The sequence below is a fragment of the Macrobrachium rosenbergii genome, chromosome 4 (genome assembly GCF_040412425.1).
Source record: "Macrobrachium rosenbergii isolate ZJJX-2024 chromosome 4, ASM4041242v1, whole genome shotgun sequence".
NCBI classification, from domain to species: Eukaryota; Metazoa; Arthropoda; class Malacostraca; order Decapoda; family Palaemonidae; genus Macrobrachium; species Macrobrachium rosenbergii.
The window spans coordinates 1963743-1986169 of record NC_089744.1 but is presented as its reverse complement, the minus strand read 5'-3'; the positions used below and the strand labels follow the sequence as shown (position 1 = coordinate 1986169).

General features: G+C 37.0%; 1 protein-coding gene across 3 annotated transcripts; it reads left to right on the top strand.

The window, feature by feature from the left end:
* Positions 1-534: 534 nt before the first annotated feature.
* On the top strand, positions 535-21773 carry LOC136829457 (gamma-butyrobetaine dioxygenase-like). Of its 3 annotated transcripts, none has more exons than XM_067088143.1 (11): positions 535-638; positions 11598-11701; positions 12539-12681; positions 14618-14802; positions 14931-15126; positions 15251-15478; positions 15647-15777; positions 16110-16269; positions 16464-16594; positions 16833-16898; positions 21356-21773. In XM_067088143.1, the coding sequence occupies exons 2-11, from the start codon at positions 11620-11622 to the stop codon at positions 21366-21368; spliced, it is 1335 nt and encodes a 444-aa protein (XP_066944244.1). In that variant the 5' UTR covers positions 535-638; positions 11598-11619; the 3' UTR covers positions 21369-21773. The 3 variants fall into 3 exon arrangements, with proteins under 3 accessions (XP_066944244.1, XP_066944265.1, XP_066944253.1); XM_067088164.1 differs by lacking the exon at positions 21356-21773 and adding an exon at positions 19713-20642; XM_067088152.1 differs by lacking the exon at positions 535-638 and adding an exon at positions 2909-2931.
* Positions 21774-22427: the final 654 nt, after the last annotated feature.

Here is a 22427-nt window from a genome sequence, read left to right as displayed (position 1 = left end):
GTGTTTGTGTGCGTGTGTGTTCAGACGAAATTTAAGATCGCCCAACAAAACTAGATGTTTGGTTCTTATCGACTGAAAAATTCAGACTTAATAATTCATTGTAAGCCCAGATTATAAATCATTATGTATTTGAAAGATTCCAGGGCATGACTGCTACACTGTTACGTAAGCAGAAATAATAATGGTGGAGATGAGGTATACCACTGACTTGATGGAAGTCAGTCTTGTGTCATCCGTAAGCCCAAATGTTGTTTCTGAAGGAGCTGTTTACAATTCTTGAGGTAAGTAAGGCATGCCATGAGCGCCACTTTCCATGACGTCACAAACAGGTAGATGCACCTAGTGTACGGAAATGCTGACTATCCACAGCCGTTATCTTTCATATATTATTAGTAATAACTTACGATGATTCAATACGGAAATTAGGTCCATGCTTACACATTACACCCAGAAAATAATAACGGAATTAAAATCGTGCAGTGGATTCGTGAAATCAGCCATAAAATGATTCGCGGCAACTCGCTTTGGTGGTTATATATGGCAAGCTTCAGCCGTGCTGTGACTCATTCTCTGGTTAGTGATCACACAACAGTGAAGTGCAGCCGCTCCCACAGAACATTTATACTTTTGGCTTTAAGGTAATTTCTGAGTACTTGTTTTTTTATTTTTTTTTTTTCATTTCTGTTTTGGTTATAAATGTCGTTCCTATGACATTTATAATCTCCCATGAAGATTATTACTACGCCTGTTGCGTTAACAACGATTGTTGACACGGTTTTTAAAGAAAAACGTCTAATGTATGAATTGGACTGACAAACGTTAGTCATTTACGATGCTGCGGTGAGGGTTTTCATTAATATTTTGACGTTCTGGCAGGTGTAATTAAATGTGAGTTAGCTTATATTAGATATTCGAAAACAACACTGATAGCCCACATAAATTAGATAGATGTAAGGACATTTTATACATGCAAGATATATATGTGTGTGTGCGCGCGCACGTCTGCATTTATATATATATATATATATATATATATATATATATATATATATATATATATATATATATATATATATATATATATATATATATATATATATATATACATATACACTAGCTGACCAACCCGCGCTGCCTGGGAAAACTGAATAACAGTCGATCATTTACCTTAGAAATGAATAAACACATGGGTGTGGTTTTGATTAACGTGTTTATTTAAAGCAATACATTCTAGACAGAATTATTAATCACGGGAAAGAAAAGCATTTTTAATGATAGTGCACTTTGCGTGCCTAAAGAATTCAAAGATGCAGGTAAATTTTTCTAAGCGTGGCGGCAAATCCAGTCGCCTTCCTCAGCCCGACATTGAGCAAGTCACACGTTGGCCCACTGCCACCACAGAGCCCCGTTCGCGCAAGTTCGCACAGTCGATATGAAACTGTACGAACCTTTCAAAAATAGACATGTCCAGAATCCAAAAAAAATAAATATGCAAATAACAAATAAACAAAAAAATATCCAAATATGTTAACCAACACTCCATGCTTCACACCAGTCCAAAATGTTATCCCATGGCTGGGTCTTTGCTGGGACCCGCAGCAAATAAGGTATCCCGGAGGGCAGGGGTGCAGGTTTGAAACCTGTACGAAAACCTTCCTTGGGTCAATTGAGGGCTGTGTGCAAAATTTTGTCTAGATTGGCCAAGCGGTTTGGATTTCTATAGAGCACAAGTTTACATGCATACAAGTTTAGTTACATTCACATTTATATATATATATATATATATATATATATATATATATATATATATATATATATATATATATATATATGACTAACAACAGTAACAAAACCTTTATGTAAGAGAAGCTGCAAGAATATTAGTAATAATAGTGGTGGTAGTTAATTTTTGCCTTTGCTTACCAGAGTTGACCTTTATGTATAAACGATGCACGTCATGACACTCACATATATATATATATATATGTATATATATATATCTTCTTTTTTAACGTGTTTTTTTCCATTTTTGTATGGGGTAAGCACGATGCCTTCTTTTGAAGGACTTTATATGCATAATATGCGATTGCTATATGTATGTCTTTTATGTAAATAAAGCAAGGAAAAATAAATCGACTACCATCCCTGTTATTACTAACATTCTTACTGCTTCTCTTGAGATAAAGTTTTTGTAGCTGTCGTAAATAATAATAATAATAATAATAATAATAATAATAATAATAATTTCATGTATGTATTTCAGACTTCATTAATTTCGGGTTCCCATTGACCCCCTGAATCGTTGTTTTTTTAAATGGAGATGAGAAAAAAAAATGTGAAAATGGGAGTGGCATTCGAACCGAAATCCCGCTTTGCTTAGTCACAAAGATAAAACTCTTTATCATTTGGTGATCTCGTAAGGTTAGAGACATTTGCGCCCCACCTTTTCTCGCTTATATGTTTCTGTGTTTATACAGGTAACGGTTAATACATACAAACTATATATGCAGCACATGCAGTACAAGTATTTGAATATGCGTATCACATTTTTAGGACTGATTGCGTATTCACACACACTTCCCTTTGTCTTTATATTTCTTGCATATTCTGACGTCTTGATTGCTTGCGTGCGTGTAACCTGAAACCTCCTGGGATGTTCAGGCTGATACTATAGTCTACCTATTGGGTTCTGTATATATTCTCAGTTATTCTGGGGTTCCGCAGGAGAAGGAGTGTGGGGGCCATGTTGGTTATGGCATTATCGGGGTATTACCGTTCCTCCCTTATAATTTACTGACATTTCCGAAAGGTCATCTCATAATCTGCCAGACCGCGGGGCCCTGGAGCAGTCGAGAGCTTTGGTTTATACTTGTTTTATTTTTTTGTTTTTTTTTTTAGGAAGCGTGTACTTGAAGGTCAGAGGAAACGAAGGTATGTAAGTTTTTTTCTAATACTTTATGTATCAGATGCTTAATGTTATAGTAGATTATTCAAGCGGTCAAATGCCTTTTACATTTTAGTGTTTCAGAATTTAAAGGTTCTTTAAAGCTAAAGAAGCATCTGGGAGTTTCCTGTTTTGAAGTTTGTCATAATATTCGATGTGTAGAAACGACATGCTTTGTAAACAACTGCTTTTACGAAAGCATGAGCAAAATAGTGCGCTGACGTCCTGAACACCAAAGCGATTGCTGACGTATTTTCATCGTTGCTGCGTGAGGTACGTGTAATTTTACTTGTAAACAAAAAACAACATCACATTGTTTCTATGCGCGCGCACGTGTGTGTGTGTGTGTGTGAGTATCACACGTGTTTATTTATGTAAGTGTGTGCGCATCGGAGCATATTTACGCGTTGCTCCTCTCCGGTCACCAACTTCCTGACCTCTAGGTAACCTTAGCGGTTATCTTCGTGATTTTCCATTCATGAATGTGAGCACGCAGCACAAAATAAAATCCGCCGATGAAACTTATCTAATCGCACTTTGTTCTCCACGTCGATGAAGACACCACGGCGCATGTGTAGATCGGCACAAACACGAGACTTTGAGGCTGTTGATAACGTTGAATAAAAACAGGATATGCGAACCCAGCCCTCTTTTCGGGTGTTGGCTGGTTTCATGTTGTTATTTTGAAACTTGCCTTTGATTTCCAAGGAAGGAATGTGGTGATATGAAAATCTGTATCACAGCAAAAGATGTAAAGTACTTTAATTTTCATTCATTCCACATTAATCATTTAAACTCGGCCTTATCTGCGACCATAAATTTGCACTGAAGCTTTTTTGTAGTTAAGTAGACTTAGCGGTGGAATTGATAGTCTTGAAATTTCGTATGGGCCTATGAGTACACTTACAAAAATGGAAGATTTTGAATATTGCATTTTATTTCGGCAAACCTTTCTTTCATTTTCAGCTGTGGCACAGAGACATTTCTAATGTTTTAGCATGAATTCCCAAACAAAAGCCACAGAGTGTGACTGAATCCTACTAGATTTGAATTACATATCATCTATCAGAACATCGTAGTTTCCAAAGCTTATCTTGACGATAAATACCAGGAAGAGGATATTCCATTCGTCTGCTTCTTTCTTGAGATCCTGGGGCCAGACTGGTTTGGGTGTGATGCCAGGTCATCGCGTATATGAAGACAGCTTTCTGCTTTTAGCTAACTAGAACTAGTTCCGATGGACTTCGGTTTCGAACATCAACATGTGGCAAACGCTCGTGGCGTACATTTGTGTAGCATACACGTCATACACACTGTGCAAAAGTACGTTCTATTATTTCGAACACGGAAGTTAAACAGTGTTGTACCTGGTCAGTATCAAGGTCTGTCCATACAAACGGTTGCCAGACTCTGTCGACACAGGCCCCTTTGACCTTACTGGGGAGGATGGGGGCGGGGTGCCAGGGTCATGGCCCTCATCCCAAAAGCCTTGCTTTCAACAGGAGGCATAAGGATTTATGGAGCTCAGGGGGTAAAGCGGATGGTTAGAGAATTTTATTATATCTGTTGCACTGTGGGCGTTCACATAAGTAGGAGCTACACAGCTATCTTTTGCGCTCACCTTTATCATGCTCAGATGTCAGCTATCTTAGAAATAACAAGGATTTTAAAATCTCGGTTCTGAATGAAAGTACGTTTCCCTTTCTACATTTATTAGTGTCTTAAGGAGTTCATAATTCATTTCCCCTCTGTTCCTTGGATAGTAGCTATGACTGAGTCTTTATCTAAATTCTATGTCCGCAAACTTGGACTTAGAATTCTCATTTATTCTTTGGGCACACGAACTGGACTCAGGGTCTTGTCACTCCGCAAAAATTCTCACACTGGTCTATTGGTGCCCCGTTCTTACTGACTTCTGTGGTCTCCTTTCCCATGAATATTCACGTTCACTTCCACTTTACTTTTAGTCCGACGGTTCGGAGCACCAGGAGGCTTTCAGACATTCTCGCTTTCAATTAACATCTGACTCTTGGTGATAGATTCATGCTCCGGAGGCTTTCAGACATTCTCGCTTTCAATTAACATCTGACTCATGGTGATAGATTCACTAAAAATGCTGACCACATATTTTCCACATGCGAGATGTACAACGCTATTCATATGGGTGCCGGCCAGTCCGTCCCGGCATCTGGGATTGGTCAATTCGTCATTGCTTATTTTTGTTTTCTCTCTGTCTCTGTTATTATCTGGATTCTCTGTTATGCCCTTTTGCGTTTTATTAGTTCCATTACACTGCATATATATATTATATATATATATATATATATATATATATATATATATATATATATATATATATATATATATATATATATATATATATATATATATATATATATATGTATGTGTGTGTGTGTGTGTGTGTGTGTGTGTATATGTGAAATATGTTGAAGAGAAATGAAAAGCCCAGGTCCCTGAGAAACTAAAGCCTGATAATAAAAATAAACTTCGTTTGAAATCATCATCCGATATCATTTGTCATGTTTTCCAAAAAATAAACTGAAATAAACACCCTGGACGGCTTATTAGAAATTTGAACAGATATACACCATTCTCTGTTAATAACATTAGCAGTGAATTTTTGCTGATTGTGCATGCCTTATTCGTTTAAGGAGCCTGCTGTTGCAGAAGCTGACTAAGCAAGATTTCAAATTCGAAGAACTTAAAAAAAAAAAAAAAGACATTTCATAGTGTCTCTTTTTCTTCATTTTTTTATTTGGGAACCTTGGATAATATAATTTTGGAGTTAGATAAAAAAAGAAACCTTTAAAGTGGACCTAGAATAACTTCTGTCAACCTTTTTGCCCAGCAAAGTACAGTAAGCTAGATCGCCATTTTTGATAGATAACTGCAATTCGAGATGCAACAAGGAACCTTGATGTAAAGGCTAGAAATTAATTCTCTCTCTCTCTCTCTCTCTCTCTCTCTCTCTCTCTCATCCATGTTTTGTTGGTGAAAGTTGACCCTGAAGACTTACAATTAACTCCGCAGCATGTTACCAGGCGGATCTCGAGTATTAATTCTGCACAGGGAAAACATGTATTCTCGTTTGATCTATTTTATATTTCTTTTCGTGACATCATCATCGATTTTCGTGCTATGTTTTCAAGTATTTACTTTCCGAACAACTAGACGCTTTGAATTCGACGTAGTTTTTTTAGTTTAACATCGTCTAGGACCCACGTGGAATCATTTCTGTATAGAGAAATGTTCTAGATCCACCCAGGTGTCTAGAGTTTCTACCCTGTGGATCAGCTCTTACATTACTGCACTCGGGGAGCTGGTCCTACGCTCCGTGCTGCAGACCCTAATGCACCCAGCGGCCAGCGCCATTTCAGTTGAGCTGGACGCCTCCCAGCACGTGACCATGCACAGCAAGCCTAGTTTCTTCTTCTTCTACCTTTTTCGGTTATCTACTTTGCCTTTAGTGCTCCAGTTCATCGATAAGTCTGAACAGAATGCAAGCTTTTCTGAAAATGAATTATTCTGTTCCTAAGGATAACGCTCTCATATCTCGTCCTTCTTAGGTGACTCGTCTTGAGAAATACTTGAAGACTTGGTAGGATTCTCATTTTGTATCCTGTCACTGAGGCGTTGAGAACAGTAGATAAGATATGCGCCATCGCAATTACACGAAATGAAAATAGGAAATTACAAAAATATTGGCAACTTTTTGAGAAATCTTTTGAACAAACAGTTAACCACTAATTGTAAATTTTTATAATTGTAGTATTTAACACCAACAATACATTTTTGATACAGAAAACTTCCCCCCAACCCCCCACCATTTGATGACATATATGTTAAAGATGTGTAACGCATATAGAGGTGATTCTTTCAAAAATATTGTCTGTTAGCACAGTAACATTCATGTAAAATATTACTCTTCATCATTTCAAGATGGAAACACACTGTTGTTTGAGACTTGCTAATACGCAAACCAAAACCATTTGAAGGGTGTTTTTCAACTTAAATTCGATAAGGGAAAATGTTCATTCTAGCGTTACAGCTGTTTACAATGTAAGTCAGGTGACTATAAATAGCAACAGCAAACAGATAAGATATGCGGCCAACTAGGCTTATCATAGGTTATAAAATTCCACTACCATTTAAAGGGGGAATTTTGACATTCAGATCCCGGTATATTCCATTCAGTTTATTATTAAGAAATCAATGGAAGCATAGTTTATACGAAAAATGAAACTTAGACCTAGATGCAGGTACAATTTTGTTAGCAAAAAATTTGGCAACATGCATATCAAAAGAGGCGAAAGTCCTTAGCGAGATTTGTAACTTTCTTTCGCAATAACAGCTCTTCTCATCTCTGTGCCTTCAAAATAAAGAAACAAAGGTGGGCACAAATTTTCATATGTGAGTTCTGAGAACCCGTATGCAATAATATACAGCAGCCATTTGTAGGTTCACCAAGGTGTCAGGGTAACGAGCTAAAGCAAGGACTCACGCAACTGACTTAAAGTAAAAGTGGAGGTCTTAAAAAAAAAAAAAAACCCCAAGGTTTCCTTCTTTTATTTGTCTGTGCTTCGTCGACATGAAAGAAAAAAAAAGAGAGAGAGAGAGAGAGAGAGAGAGAGAGAGAGAGAGAGGTGTAGACCTTCGACAGTCCTTTGTTTACAGTACTGTATTTTATGCCTCACGGTGCTTTTTGTCCAACTAACCGTTGCTAACGCCAAATTAAGTATTTGATTCCGTGTATGTGAGATGAAAACATCCTGCCCTCTGTCTGTAAGTCTCGATAAAAGCCAGATAACAAATCTACTTGCACAGGGTGCGGAGTCGGATTCGGGTACCCATCCCACAAATTATGGCGCGGCCGTGGAATGAGCCTACATTTTTTTAAGACATCACGGTATCGCCAGGTGAACAAAGGGTGCATTTCATCACCCACTAGGAAGTTGGGTGTTCACGTGCTGGAAGCTGTCCACGTGGTTGTCAGCTGAGAAAAAGGTTGGGGGTCTATGTTTTACTATAGTATGTCCTCACAGATGAAAGTAGTGGTCTGCCGGGGACTTCACCTGCCTTCCTGATAGTGGTAGTCTTAAAAAAAGTTGCCTCTCTTCTCGAGTACTTGTTTTTCCTACGGCGATACCAGTTAGTTTACTTCTTGGATTATTCACCAATTGCCGTGCCTACGACACACCCACTTGTTACACCAACCCCTCCACAGGGGCTCTTACTTCCTTATAAAGCTGCTCGTCTTCTCGAACGCTGATTGGACGCTTGCAAACCGCTCCCCCTGTATGACTAGTTTCGCGTGGAAGTGAAACTGAGGATTAAGAAAACGATAACTGATGCACCGATAAGGTGTTGGTGTAAGGAGCGACAAATGCGTTTGAACTTGCTGTGGAATGTTTCCGAACATCTGATAAGTAATTGGTAACAAATCAAGAAATTTGCTAGGAAATGGAGTTTAGCTTTGACATGCTCATTTAAATTTGTCTGTTTGTTTCACGTTGCTTAAGTCCCATTCATTACAGTATCTTTTAGCTTGCTTGTCTGTGATATGAAACTGAACTGAATTGAGGAAATTTGTTTCGTCCTCCTCCCCAACCCTTCTTCTTCTTCTTCTTTCAAACTGTAAGGTGACATTTTAATTGAAATTCTTACTTCTTCCCAAATCTTTGTGACTTCATAGTTACCAGAGTGTACGTTTGCATCATGGCTGATAAAAGTGTCCATGCCTAAAACTTTCAGGTTTTTAGGGAGGTTGTTGGATGCCGATGTGCATGTCATCGCATCCTTAACTGGAAGTGTGAGCTTGTTTAACATGCTGCTAAATCTCAAGGTTAATGTGCTACAGGAAATAAGATAGGCTACCACACAGGAAGATGTTAATTCATGGCCCTTTCTCAGTTCAGTTTTTAGTAATTCATCAAAACTGGCCTTAGAAACTGTTCTGGAATTTAACTGTATACCATCGGCTTTCGTGTTTACTTGATTTTGTGTCTTTTATTATATAGCTGACCCAGCTATTCGAATACGTAATAAAGGAACGAGATGATTGTATATATATATATATATATATATATATATATATATATATATATATATATATATATATATATATATTGTCTTCATATTATAGATAGACGGATATAAACATTCCACTGTCTTGAAGATAACATACTGGTTTGAGAGTTCCCAGTCTTCGATTTCCTCTTGCCCTCCTAATTAGCAGCTCAAAGATTACCTTTGGCTTCTGATTTCTTATCGCCTGTATGTCAAGAGGAACACTGTATAAATGCCAGCAATGTTTTCAGCATAGTATTTAATGAAGGTTTACAAATTATGTAGACCAACGTCAACGGTATTATTAGTCTTATGACCTTCCATACTGAGGTCTTTGATAACATTCACCCGGGGAAGAACCAGTACGACGTGAGCGATTATTACAGAGTACAAGAACAATGCAGAAGAAGAACAACTGTTTTTAGTGTTGTCTTTAACCCTTCTCAAAACTGCTTCTTGCGATATGAAGTAAATTATTCAGACTCTAAAGAAAGTTTAACATTTGATCCAGGCGTTTGGAAATGTTACTTGGGCTACCTTCTGATATAAGTGATATATTTCTGTAATGTTGTGCCATATTAATGTGTCCTTTCTGAGAAGAGTAGTATGGCACAAAACTACAGACGTATGTCACTTTTCAGAAGGTCGCCCAAGCAACATTTTCAAACGTCTTGATCAAATCTTGAACGTTCTTTAGAGTCTGAATAATTTTGCCACGTGAAGTAGCGTTGAGAAGGATTAAAGACAAAACTAAGAAATCATCATACCTTTTGTGCAATAATTACCGTGTAAAGCATCCGTCCTCAATAACCCTGGTGGGTCTCGTGAACTTTATAAAAACTCTTTCGTCTTGGGTACACTGGGGACAAATGTCTCGGCGAGGAATTCAGATGTTATCTGTCAGACCCGCGTCTGGTTCGTGATCGAAAATTCTCTGTCGAACTGTTCGACGTGGATTCTGTTAACACTTGAAATTGTCGCAGGTCCTTTAGTGTTCCGGAAGGTGTTAAACTTGTTGCTACTGTTGCTGCTACTGTAGCCTGATTAGAGTGCATACCGTAAATGGCAATGCTCTAGGAGCTCATAGGTAACATTATAGGCTAGTAATAATTGTAATACTAGAAGCAATAATATAATTTCCACCCAAGAGCATGAAGGGTATGTGGTAGATCGCAACGGCAATTAAGAAATTTAATGTCTTTTTTTAAGCAAGGTCATTATGCATTTTGGAATCTCCTTTCCTATGGAAGTTACTTTCCGGAGTGGCAACAGTGCTTTAGGGAGGTTGGCGAAGTGCCCACGCTTTCTCTCTCTATGTCGGGAAGTCATGTGGATGGCTTCTGGCATCCACGTGATGTGTCCACCCACTTAGGTCATTAGGCTTATGGCTCCTCGCCTTATTCGTTGTGCCTGCTGAGCACCACTCGTTTCAGATGTGACCTTGAAATGTTACGGAGACTGCTACTCAAAGCTAAGACTCCCTTACCTTCAAATTTGTTTCCAAGTGTTTATATAAACAGTTGTTCTTAAAGGGTATTATCAACTGCCAACGCGACCACGTTTCCAACGCAACTGACAGTGGCGTAGCCAGGGGCGTGGAAATAAGGGAGCAATGGTTCTCCCCAATTGACAGTAAATAGTTGTATTAATTACAATAAAATTATATTTTATTGACAGTATTGAAAAACTTCTTATAATAAAATTATAAGAAGTTTTTCAATCCTGTCGATATTTTTTCGGGGGAAAAAATGGCCAGATTCGTTTTTTTTTTTGCGTTTGAGTGCATTCATTCATTACCTAATCCATCAGTTGTTTTTAGTTTGAATAAATAAGTCTGCTGTGAATTTCCATAGTATTATCCTCTTTTTAATTCTTGGAGATACACTGAGTTCCCCAAATGAGTGGGAAAAGTGAGATAATATATATATATATATATATATATATATAGCTATATATATATATATATATATATATATATATATATATATATATATATATATATATATATATATATGTCTGTGTCTGTATATAGTCACAAAAAAATTTGTGCAACATTCAAAATCGTCTTGAGTGTTTGGCGCCCCTCCAGTCAAAAATCCTGGCTACGCCACTGACAAATGACCTCTTGCTTTAGGCGCGAGAAAAAATCCCAACATGGTATAGCTTTTTGCGCAACTCGTGCCATTTATGACGTTTTCAGTTGCTGCTCAGTAAATGCAAATTTCACTGACATTGACGGAATAATTTGCTGTCGAGTGAAGAGGATAGTCAAGTTCGTAGTAGCTTTTGAGGAAGTGCAACTATTCAGCGAAGGATCTTTTGCCCAAATTGGTCCCAAGCTAGGAAAAATGACAGCGTTTGACATCCTGAAAATTTAAGTGACTCTGGAAATGAATTGTTGAAAATAAAGTTCTTAAAACATAACTACTGCAAGTGCAACAGGACAAGGCTTGTGCAGCTGGCTTGCTTCACTTTTCTTGTGCAACATACGTTTATGGAAACTTAACGCTGTACTGACTAGTTCGTTCTTGTGCAGGTGCAACAAATGTTCTGATTTCTTTTTCAGGTGACTACAAATATTGCGAAAAATGGCAATGCGGTCTTCAATGTTGCTCTTACGGCGTGTGGTTGTTCCGACGATACAGCCTTCAAGACCCATACATACGAGACGTAAGTATCTCTCTCTCTCTCTCTCTCTCTCTCTCTCTCTCTCTCTCTCTCTCTCTCTCTCTCTCTCTCTCTCTAGAACACCTCAATGCTTTATTATCTTTTGTATGTTTGTAACGCGAATATCATTATTTATTTAAGCACAGTGCCTACAACTATATGGTCCTGATATATAGTGTGCCTAGCTCTCCGAATTTGGAAACCATAATAATTGGATATTATCTTTGCTATCTGTGAATCTTTAAATATTCATATGTGGCTCTCTGTGCCTGTTTCACTTGAGAGTTCTAAGGATACCTGGACACGTGATGTCTACCTGTCTGGAGGTCATAACAGCCTCTCACTCCTCAAGGTTCAAAGGTCAACTAGAAATACTGTACGGACGAAGATGAACACTTTCAGATGTTTTGTTCGCATGGTGTCTTTGACGTTCGTCTTTCAGTTGGAGTATTACCTCTCTCTCTCTCTCTCTCTCTCTCTCTCTCTCTCTCTCTCTCTCTCTCTCTCTCTCTCTCTCTCTCTCTCTTTGAAAATAGATATAGAAACTAAGAAAAAAGCAAAACAGTAACTTGGACTGAATTGTGTTCAAAAGTACTTCAGTATAGCAAACTTGTTTTTCGTAAACATTATTGATCTTGTTCTTTTTATTATGTCACTGTAACTTGTAGCGAGCTTTAGAACATACTATGACCTTGCATATAATAATTAGATCAATCTGATATCCATACATTTGGATAATGATGTACAACACGAGATTTCCAGTTTACTCTCTATTTAAATTTAAGCAAATTACGTTTCTCTTTTCTGGGCCTACATTCATCTATTTTTCCTCGCTCACAGGTAAGTCTACCATGGTATCGCCCGCACTTAGGACTGATATAACTGGGAACGCGCCTGCCATCACTTCAGCTCTTCCCGCTCAGCATCTGACAGCAAAGGTCATTTTTGACGGGGAAAGAACGGCTGATTTCAAATATATATGGGTGAGACTGATCGTGCATCTTTGAACTTATGAATATTCATTCTTTTTCTCACAAATGAATCGTTTTCTTGAGAAGGAGAAGCTGGCTGCCACCTTCATCACCCAGCTTCTGAATCGAAGATAATCTCGCGCGATTTAAATCTTCCTCAGAATGACAGGCGTTTCATACTCTTATTCACAGAAGCATCATTAGAGTCACTTAGACTTTCACCACATACACTCTGCCGTTTAATATCCTTCCCTTCCTCTGAACAAAAACACTATGCTCACAAATGAGGATTTTTACTCTATATAACAATCACTTTTCAGGTATCTTGTTATTCTCTCGTTTATAGTAGGACTGAACCTGTTCAAAGACCTCAGCTACTTTTATCTCCAGCAGTACGAGTATTTTACCAGTTATAACTAAGACTGGGTTGTATTGTATTTGAAAACGTGCAAATATGCTGAGGTCAGTCAACTTGAAAATATGCAGCTTTAGAAAACAATCTCTTATCTTCTACCTTACGAGTTAAACAGTGGACCATTATTTTCTCACCAGCTGACCAACCCAGCGCTGCCTGGGAAAACTTTGAATGACAACTGATAAATCTCTCTCTCTCTCTCTCTCTCTCTCTCTCTCTCTCTCTCTCTCTCTCTCTCTCTCTCTCTCTTCCCTAACACCCCCTACTCTCCCTCTCTCTCTCTCCAATTCTCCCTCACTCTTTCTCCTCCCTAACACCCCTCCTCTCTCTCTCTCTCTCTCTCTCTCTCTCTCTCTCTCTCTCTCTCTCTCTCTCTCTCTCTCCCCGACCGGCCAATGAAGAATTAGAGGAATTTATCTCTGATGATAGAAATTCATTTCTCGCTATAATATGGTTCGGATTCCACAATAAGCTTTAGGTTTCGTTGCTAGGTAACCAACTGGTTCTTAGCCACGTAAACTAAATCTAATCCTTCGGGCCAGCCCTAGGAGAGATGTTAATTGGCTCAGTGGTCTGGTTAAACTAAGGTATACTTAACTTTTTCTCCAATTCTCCCTCACTTTCCCTCTTTCTCCTCTCTCTCTCTCTCTCTCTCTCTCTCTCTCTCTCTCTCTCTCTCTCTCTCTCTCTCTCTTCCCTAACACCCCCTCTACTCTCTCACTTCCTCTCCCTCTCACTCTCTCCCTTTCCTGTTAAGAAAGTTGCTTCAATTACATTGCCCAACATTTTTGATATTTTATATTTCACCCCTTCTCACCCCCCATTTCCTATCAGGGCTGACCTTGGACTTAAGGGCATTGGGAGTTTCACTATTCATCTCCGTGACCTCGAAAACTGTCGATTAGACACTAATAGCTGTCATTTTTGAAATGTTATTTTTCACCCCTTCTCACATCCCCTTCCTATCGGGGCTGAGCTTGGACTTAAAGGGCATTGACAGTGTCACTATTCATCTCAGCAACCTCAAAAACTATGGATTGGGCAGTAATAGCTGTCATTTTCTGTTATATTTACATGTGTCCCCCTTCCCACCCCCACCCCCTTTGGTACCAGTGATGTCTTCCCCTGCAGTATTCTTTTCCAGATAGTAAGTCATATGTACAACGAAATTAGGTATGATAAACCCATAGAATTTATTTAGTTACTAAGTCTACGGGTAGAACCAGCCCCATTTCAGGGAAGTCCTTCCCACACCCACCCCATTTGGTGGGTGCCCTTTGGTGCTAATGATGTCTTACCACCACAGTATTCTTTTTGAGATACTAAGTCATATGTGTATCAAGTCTGGTTGAAATTACTCAATGCATTTCATAGTTATGCTAGAGCATACACACACACACACACATACATACATAATCCATTTATATATATATATATATATATATATATATATATATATATATATTTATATATATATATATATATATATATATATATATATATATATATATATATGATTATATATCTTTTCAGTTACGCGACAACTGCCAGTGCTCCCAGTGCATTGATGCAAGCACCAAACAAAAACTGGTTGACTCTCCAACACTTGATGTGCACGTCAAGCCACTATCCCTAACCATTAACCAACTTGGCAAGCTGGAAATTAATTGGAGGGAAGTGACTGGGGAGATCCACACATCAGAATACGACCCTGCCTGGTAAATGTATAAGTGCTTTTAATACTGTAAATGTGTTTGATGTCAGCGATTGGTAGAATTAACTAACTTCTTAAATGTCTTCTTGAGTTGCTATATTATTTGACTTGTGTGAATCTTCGCAACTTCAGGCTCTTCAAGTATGGCCAGTCTTTCATGCACAACAACTTCGAGAGTGACACCACGGATATGGAACTGCACACTGCCAGACCAGAGTATGAGCTCTGGGATCGTACAACCATCTGGGCCAACTTCCCTGAGCTCTCTTACAAAGAGTTCATAGAGACAGAAAGTGGTCTGTGCACTTGGCTGGATATGTTCTATAAAGTAAGTTACCCCCAATTAAATATTTCAGTAGTCACCCTCTTTCCTGGTGTCTAATAATACTGAATAGTGAATGAACATCCATCTCACCTTATTTCCTGCATGTGAGCCCATGCTATTCTTTCAGTACGGCGTTGCTGTTCTTCGTGGGGTTCCTACAGAAACGAACAAGATCATTGATGTTGTCAAAAGATTCGCCTACGTTAAAGAGACGCAGTATGGCCAGACCTTTGATGTCATCAACAAGCCGGTAGAAGGCTCTCACCTAGCTTATACCGGATTACATTTGGCTCATCACACAGACATGAACTACAGAGAAAAATCTCCCGGCATGCAGCTCCTCCACTGTCTCAAGGTACATTTCCGTTAAAAAATCCTTTTAATTATAAGAAAGGTCCAGCTGCCATGCCTGATTATCTTCTCAATAACAATGGTAGTACACATCAAGATGCTACAAATCCATAGACCGATTTCTGTCCTAAACTGCAGATTTTTTCAAAATATTTACTTTCGCTTCTCATAGGCCAACGATCCCAAGCTCACAGGCTCTGATCCTGGTGGCCGTTCGTTCTTTGCTGATGGATTTCGTATCGCACGATGGCTGGAGGAGAACGAGCCTGCTGCATTCCATGTGCTGACATCAACTCCCATCAGGTACTGGGATGAATGAGAATCATTTAATCTCGACACATTACAGAATTTTGTGGAAAGTATTTTTTGTTTACTGAATGATACAAACTAATATAACTTACCAGTTCTCGTTTCTTGTTAAATGTTTGATTAGCGTTGTGTGAAAAATGTAAAACTTGTCTAGGACACTCGTGTGCACCCACCCTTTCACAAACACTTTCTCTACTTCAAGTAAAACGTTGTGAAGTTAATTTACATATGATACTGTTAAAAGTAAAATGTCTTTTCGTTAATTATCACGTCATTGTAGTATTACCATGTGCAGTATAAAATATTCATCAGGATCCTCTCTTCAGATTTTCTATCAAGAACGATGGCCAACAGTATTCTGCAATCTGGCCAGTTTTGTGCACCAACAGTAACGGTGACGTAACAGAGGTCCACTACAACAACAGGACCATGAAGCCTCTGCAAGCACCTACTCACGTGGTTACGCCTTTCTACCACGCCTATAAGGTACAACACGCTTTATTTACCTTGATTATTTTTTCTATACTGTTGGGGAATGTGTTGCCACTGTGCGATAATCACCACAAGACCTGAAACGTTCAGTGAGAACTGGAACAATAGTCATGAAAAATGTCATTCATATCTGACTAAGGAGATGTACGTTTTTACTCTCATGGTGACGTATTTTTTGTATCTTCCAGTTGTTTTCTGAAAAGCTGAGAGATCCAGGCTCAGGACTGGAATTCAACATGGTCCCAGGTGACCTTGTTGCTTTTAATAACAGACGAGTTCTTCATGGACGCACAGCCTTTGATGCAACTAAGGTCGACAGGTTAGTAAATAGACATCAACTCAACTAGTCATAATAGCACAATAGGAAAATACAAAGGAATACGGAGAAATTAAATAATCTAATCTATCAAGGACTGGTCTGTGGTGCCTTTTATAGTTAACACAATTCAGAGAGACGAAGGTATAATGTACAGAAAATGTGATCTGAATGTTGTAACGTTCATAAGCGAAATATTGTTTTTGAAGAGTTCGTTTGACTAATGCTTCATCCTTTACAGGCATTTGCAAGGCTGCTATGTCGACATTGATGAAGCATTCTCCAAGTACGATAGTCTTAGAGGAAAGTAAGTATTTTTCTTGTTTGTTTGTATCGTACCTTTAATTTCTTTACTGATATGGATTGGCATATGTATATATATATATATATATATATATATATATATATATATATATATATATATATATATATATATATATATATATATATATATATACAAAGTCATGGTGCAGTTTAAAATACTTGTAGCTTCGTAACCGTATATGATGGAATTAATCTGTAAAAAGGGTAAGAAAGCTTGATGTCTAATTTTTATGTTCTTCTGACGTGTTATTTATTATTTGTTTCATCAAATATTTTCCACAATTTATGAAACTTAAAAATGACTTCTTTTTCAGAACTGCTGCTGACCTATGGCTTCACTAGATGAGAAAGTAAACTGCCTTCTTTGATTGGCTGAGCTAAAATGTAAACTGTCGCTGTCCAAAGAAGCTTTACAACCCAGTACATACAATAAAGAAGCTTTACAACCCAGTACATACAATAAAGAAGCTTTACAACCCAGTACATACAATAAAGAAGCTTTACAACCCAGTACATACAATAAAGCTTTACAAAGTACATACAATAAGAACTTTACAACCCAGTACATACAATAAAGAAACACCACACAGGAATTGCATAGCCAGGTGGATGAAGCAATTTAAGGAAACAGGTTCTGTTATTGATAAACCACGGTCTGGTAGACCATTTGATGATGAAGGAACTGCAGCATCTGTAGAACAATCCTTTGAAAGAAGTCCGAGAAAGAGTTTAACGAGAGTCTTTGGGGATGAGGCTTTCAGAATCTTATGCGCAGTAGATTTTGAAGGCTCATCTCGAAAGATGCTTGTTTAAGACTTTTTCTCGGACTTCTTTCAAAGGATTGTTCTACAGATGCTGCAGTTCCTTCATCAGCACATGGTCTGCCAGACCATGATTTATCAATAACAGAACCTGTTTCCTTAAATTTCTTCATCCACCTGGCTGTGCAATTCCTGTGTGGTGCTCCCTTATTGTATGTACTGGGTTGTAAAGCTTCTTTGGACAGTGTAGAACATTTCAGCTCAGCCATCCAAAGAAAGCAGTTCACATTCTCTTCTAGTGAAGCCATAGGTCAACAACAGTTCTAAAAAAAAAAAGAAGTCATTTTTAAGTTTCAGAAATTGTGAAAAATATTTAATAAAACAAATGATAAATAAAACTTCAGAAGAACAGAAAAACTAGACACCAAGCTTTCTTATCATTTTTACAGATAAATTTTTCATGTATCGTTACGAAGTTACAAGTATTTTAAAATGCATCATATATTGATAATGATGCAAACATGTATACGTACTCAGACGATACTTGTGAATTTGTCACCTACAGGATGCAAGTGCATGAAGTATCATTAGCAAAAAATAAAAGCGATAAAGGTTAATGCCTAAAACTTTCCTCTAATCATTCTTCATGCAGAAAGACTAATATTTCTGCCATGTCTTTCTGCAAGTTATGTCTACTCTTAGCGAATTTCATGCATTGCTTTAAACCTCCCAATACAGGTGGTGAGTAGTAAGTGCAGAGAACTAAATTATGTTACACAATTACACAAAGTGATCTGAATGACGTGACTTGTCCTCCGTACTTGTAATGAGTATGTAGTTACTGTTTGCATTGTTATGAAGCCATGTTTAAAATGTGTGTAAAGTAAGTTATTAGCTGTGCTACATTTTACAAGGTATTGGCAAACAGAGCATTTAGGATATTGAATCATTAATTATCATTCATTAATTCATTGAAGCGCATACCTCTAAACTGTAGCACTGTATGCTTCAGCAGTTCGTAATTTCATACAGTTCTTATTTGCAATGGATGCGAGACTTGAAAATCTTAGGTTTTAATCATTTTTCCTAAACAGTTCCAGATCCATTGTAATACTTCTTTGTCTCTATTAACTTAACCGCTTCTCTTTTATTCTTTGTTTCTTTCTTTTTCAGAATACTTCGTTTATTTACTTTTCTCTGAATAATAGCTTTCATTTCTCATTAAATTTTCTTCTTTATACCTAATTTCCTTTTTATGTCATCGACGCATATCACCTCTTTCAGGGAGGGAAGAGCTCAAGATAAGTAGATGAAACTGATAAAGTATAAATGAACGCCAAAGAAACGGCGATACTTTCTGAAAATGTTAGTCAATGAGCTGATGAGATAGACGAACACTTTAGTCTATTGCGAAGTATGCTACAGGAGTAAGGAATACTATTGCTGTGGGCAAATATGGTCATTGTTGAGGTTACTGTGGTTTTTTATATATTGATAGAAGTAGTCTTAGAATATCTTACCGGCCAAAGACTAGAGAATTAAAAGCCAACCAGATTCATACTGGTGAACTGACTTGTGGTAAGTAAGTTTTGATGCGCCGACCTGAGGAAGCCCCTTAAGACTTTTACTCAAGATTGCAACATGACACATCTATTTATTAATGCTCCCATTGTCTTCTGATTGGCAATTCCCAGAATATCCAAAATGCATATCACAAGATCATCTTCATTACTTTAAAATATCATGAGTGCTAAGGTTATTATGGTATCTGAATCCAATTACGGAAAGCATTCTCTTCTTATGTTCTCATTCTGTCCTCCTGTATTATGAACTCAGAGAAAGAACTGTAGGTTCCCTTATTGTTATTTGTTAAATCATGCATTCTTTATCACATGGATGAGGTAAGCAAAAATGATCTATATTCATGCTGATGTTGCTCATTAGAAAAAAAAGTAAACGCTAATGGATGCCTTTGCTGCTCTGAAACCACATTTTCGAAGACATGGTGAACAGTTTCTTCTTTTTCGTAATTTCAGGACGTGATGATCCAAGACACCATCAATGAGGATCTCTCTCACACGTCCTCTACCGGTTGTGAGATGAATAATCACCACCATTCATTTTGCATTATGCTAACCTCAAACATGGAATGATAATCCACTGGTCTCATACAACTTGTAAGGGAGGGATGACCCAAATGAATCATTTCCCTTGACTGGAACTTGGATGTCACCCTAAATTCTATGTTTGAGGTTGTCATACCTACTAGCTAACAGTCTAAAAATTTGAACAAAGAAAAAGAAATTCTCGAAAGTAATGAGTTTGAATAATGAATGAAGATGTCCTTGACAGACTGAGTACTGTTTTAGCTGTAGGTACAAACACATTACATCATTCACTCTCTTAATACAAACTGGAATCGATTTCTGGCTTCTGCTTCAGTTTCGAGTTTAACAAATCCACATAGTTTTGATGTTATCATTATCCCCTCCTGTATTATAAGTTCATACCTGTTATTTCACCTACAGAGAGCTCTTAACCATCCTAAGTATTATCTATTTACAACTAGCATTTTTCTCTCAGTTCCCTTAAAATCTGTTCCATTGTGGACCTGAAAATGATTCCTATCCATGCTTAATTATTCCTTGTGCAACTTTACATTAATTAACGTTCCAGTAATAAAGTCACGAAGTTGAATCCTTCGAAAGAAAACACCATGAGTTAAATTGAACATTGGAATTCTAAGTACTGTTATAATGTACACAGCTTTGTGAAGCAGAAATGCCATTCATCGTCCAGTTATTATTTCCAGGAGAATCAGTCCAGCAATCATAAAACAGTCAGGTAAGTGTTATGCGAGGCTCGACAGAACCTGAACAAGATCTGATAGCCTCCTGATATCATTGCAATAAGACTTCTATCTTTGGAACACAGATTTTTTTTTTTTTAGTTTAAGATACAAGGAACATCAACATATATTATGTGAGCCTTGTTTATCTTTCAGCTTTGAACAGCAGAAGTGAAGAACACAATGCTCAACTAAATTCGACCTTTTTGGAAGTGTTTATTGTGGTAGACACTTTTCTAAAGACTTCCAGCATAGATTTGAGTTGTGACGTTTGTGTGCATCACTTCCATTGTCATGCTTTTTGGTCATTTGCCAAGGGAAACCATATTTTTAGAAACAGAATAAGCACTGCTTCATGTTCCATGAATCCATCAATATTTCCACGAAGCATTGGTTTGGTTGTCAATACCTAAATATTTGCTGTTTTTTTTTTTTTTAAGTTTGAATACATTTCTTCATGTCCTAGGGTTCATTTTTGTAGGAATACAGTATGAAGAGATTTCAATACACAACCTTAACTATATGAATTTAAAGATTTCTCAGAGCTAAAAATATGTTTGCAATTAATTTTTTTTTTGTAATTTCGTGTAGTAGTCGAAAATTCACTGGGTTGTAAGCTGTTGTTCTAAAATACATTATATACACTGCAGGTACGTGAAGACTTGTGTTTTCTGTTACTCAATACATGGTTTATATTGGCAAATGACAATCACATACCAATTTGTTTGTTCATCTAACGTTGCTCAAAGCTTCTTAAACATTCACATTTTCAGCATCTACCCAGGTTATCCATAGAAAGTTGTAACTAATACATTTTTCTTCTACCTTTAGGTTCAGCAAGTAACTGGAATAAAGGACTGTACAATTCATCGACCTCCTTCAAGGATCATTGACTTACAATGTAGGGCATCTTGTAGAATTTCATTTTTTTTTTTTTACCTTTTGATTTTCCATGTAATTGTAATGTTCTCATTTGTGTTGTCCTTAACTATGATACCATATATTAGTATATATATTTGATTCTGATATAATCTCTGATTGGCTTGAGGAGAATATGCTTCTCTCTATATTTAATGCAGCACTTCATTTAAATTATATTGACATTAATTTTCGTTTCACTCTTACGTAATATAATGATGGTGTTCGCCCATTTCATTAAATGCTAAATAATTATATAATTATATATATATATATATATATATATATATATATATATATATATATATATATATATATATATATATATATACATCTTCTTCCTCTTCCTTTAACGTGCTTTTATTCCCATTTTACATACATACTTCTTTGAAGGACTTTTTGATAAAATACAAAATATATGTTTACCATTATAAAATAGAAAATGCTGACCATTTGTAAGAGATTAAGAAGGATACCTTATCAGATTTCTTTCTCTCATAATTCAAGTGAGTTAAATTTGTACATATCTTCCATAATGTGCTGATCGCATAAGGCGGTACTTTTTGTGCTGATAAATGCATTTTAATGACAAAACATGAGACACATAATTATCTCATATCTTAATTTTAATGGATAATTTTAAGGAGACTTTTTAAATGTCAAAGGGATTACTTGATTGAATTATCTTAAGATGCATGAATTCGAATTCACTTGCAATTTGATTCTGTATTGTTAGATACATGCCAAAGGTTTATAATGCAATAAAACTTTAGTTTGTATATAATATTATTATTCCAAGATCTTTCATAATTAAATGGTGAAAGGTTGTTTATGGTACCAATTATCTAATTAGGAAAATGTGCTATCTTTGAATGAATAAAATACTTTTGCTAGAATATGTGTATTTTATTTTTTCAACCCTTATCCTATGGTATACCCTTAGGTTATCAGAATCTGAGTGAAAAACATTTGTGATAGTCAAGAA

Bases quoted from the DNA above. Each gene is read 5' to 3' on its own strand.
- LOC136829457 (XM_067088143.1), top strand. From the start codon at position 11,620: ATGGCAATGCGGTCTTCAATGTTGCTCTTACGGCGTGTGGTTGTTCCG. The intron at 12,682-14,617 runs GTGAGACTGATC...ATATCTTTTCAG, and splicing joins CTGATTTCAAATATATATGG to TTACGCGACAACTGCCAGTG. The intron at 16,595-16,832 runs GTTAGTAAATAG...CATCCTTTACAG, and splicing joins GATGCAACTAAGGTCGACAG to GCATTTGCAAGGCTGCTATG.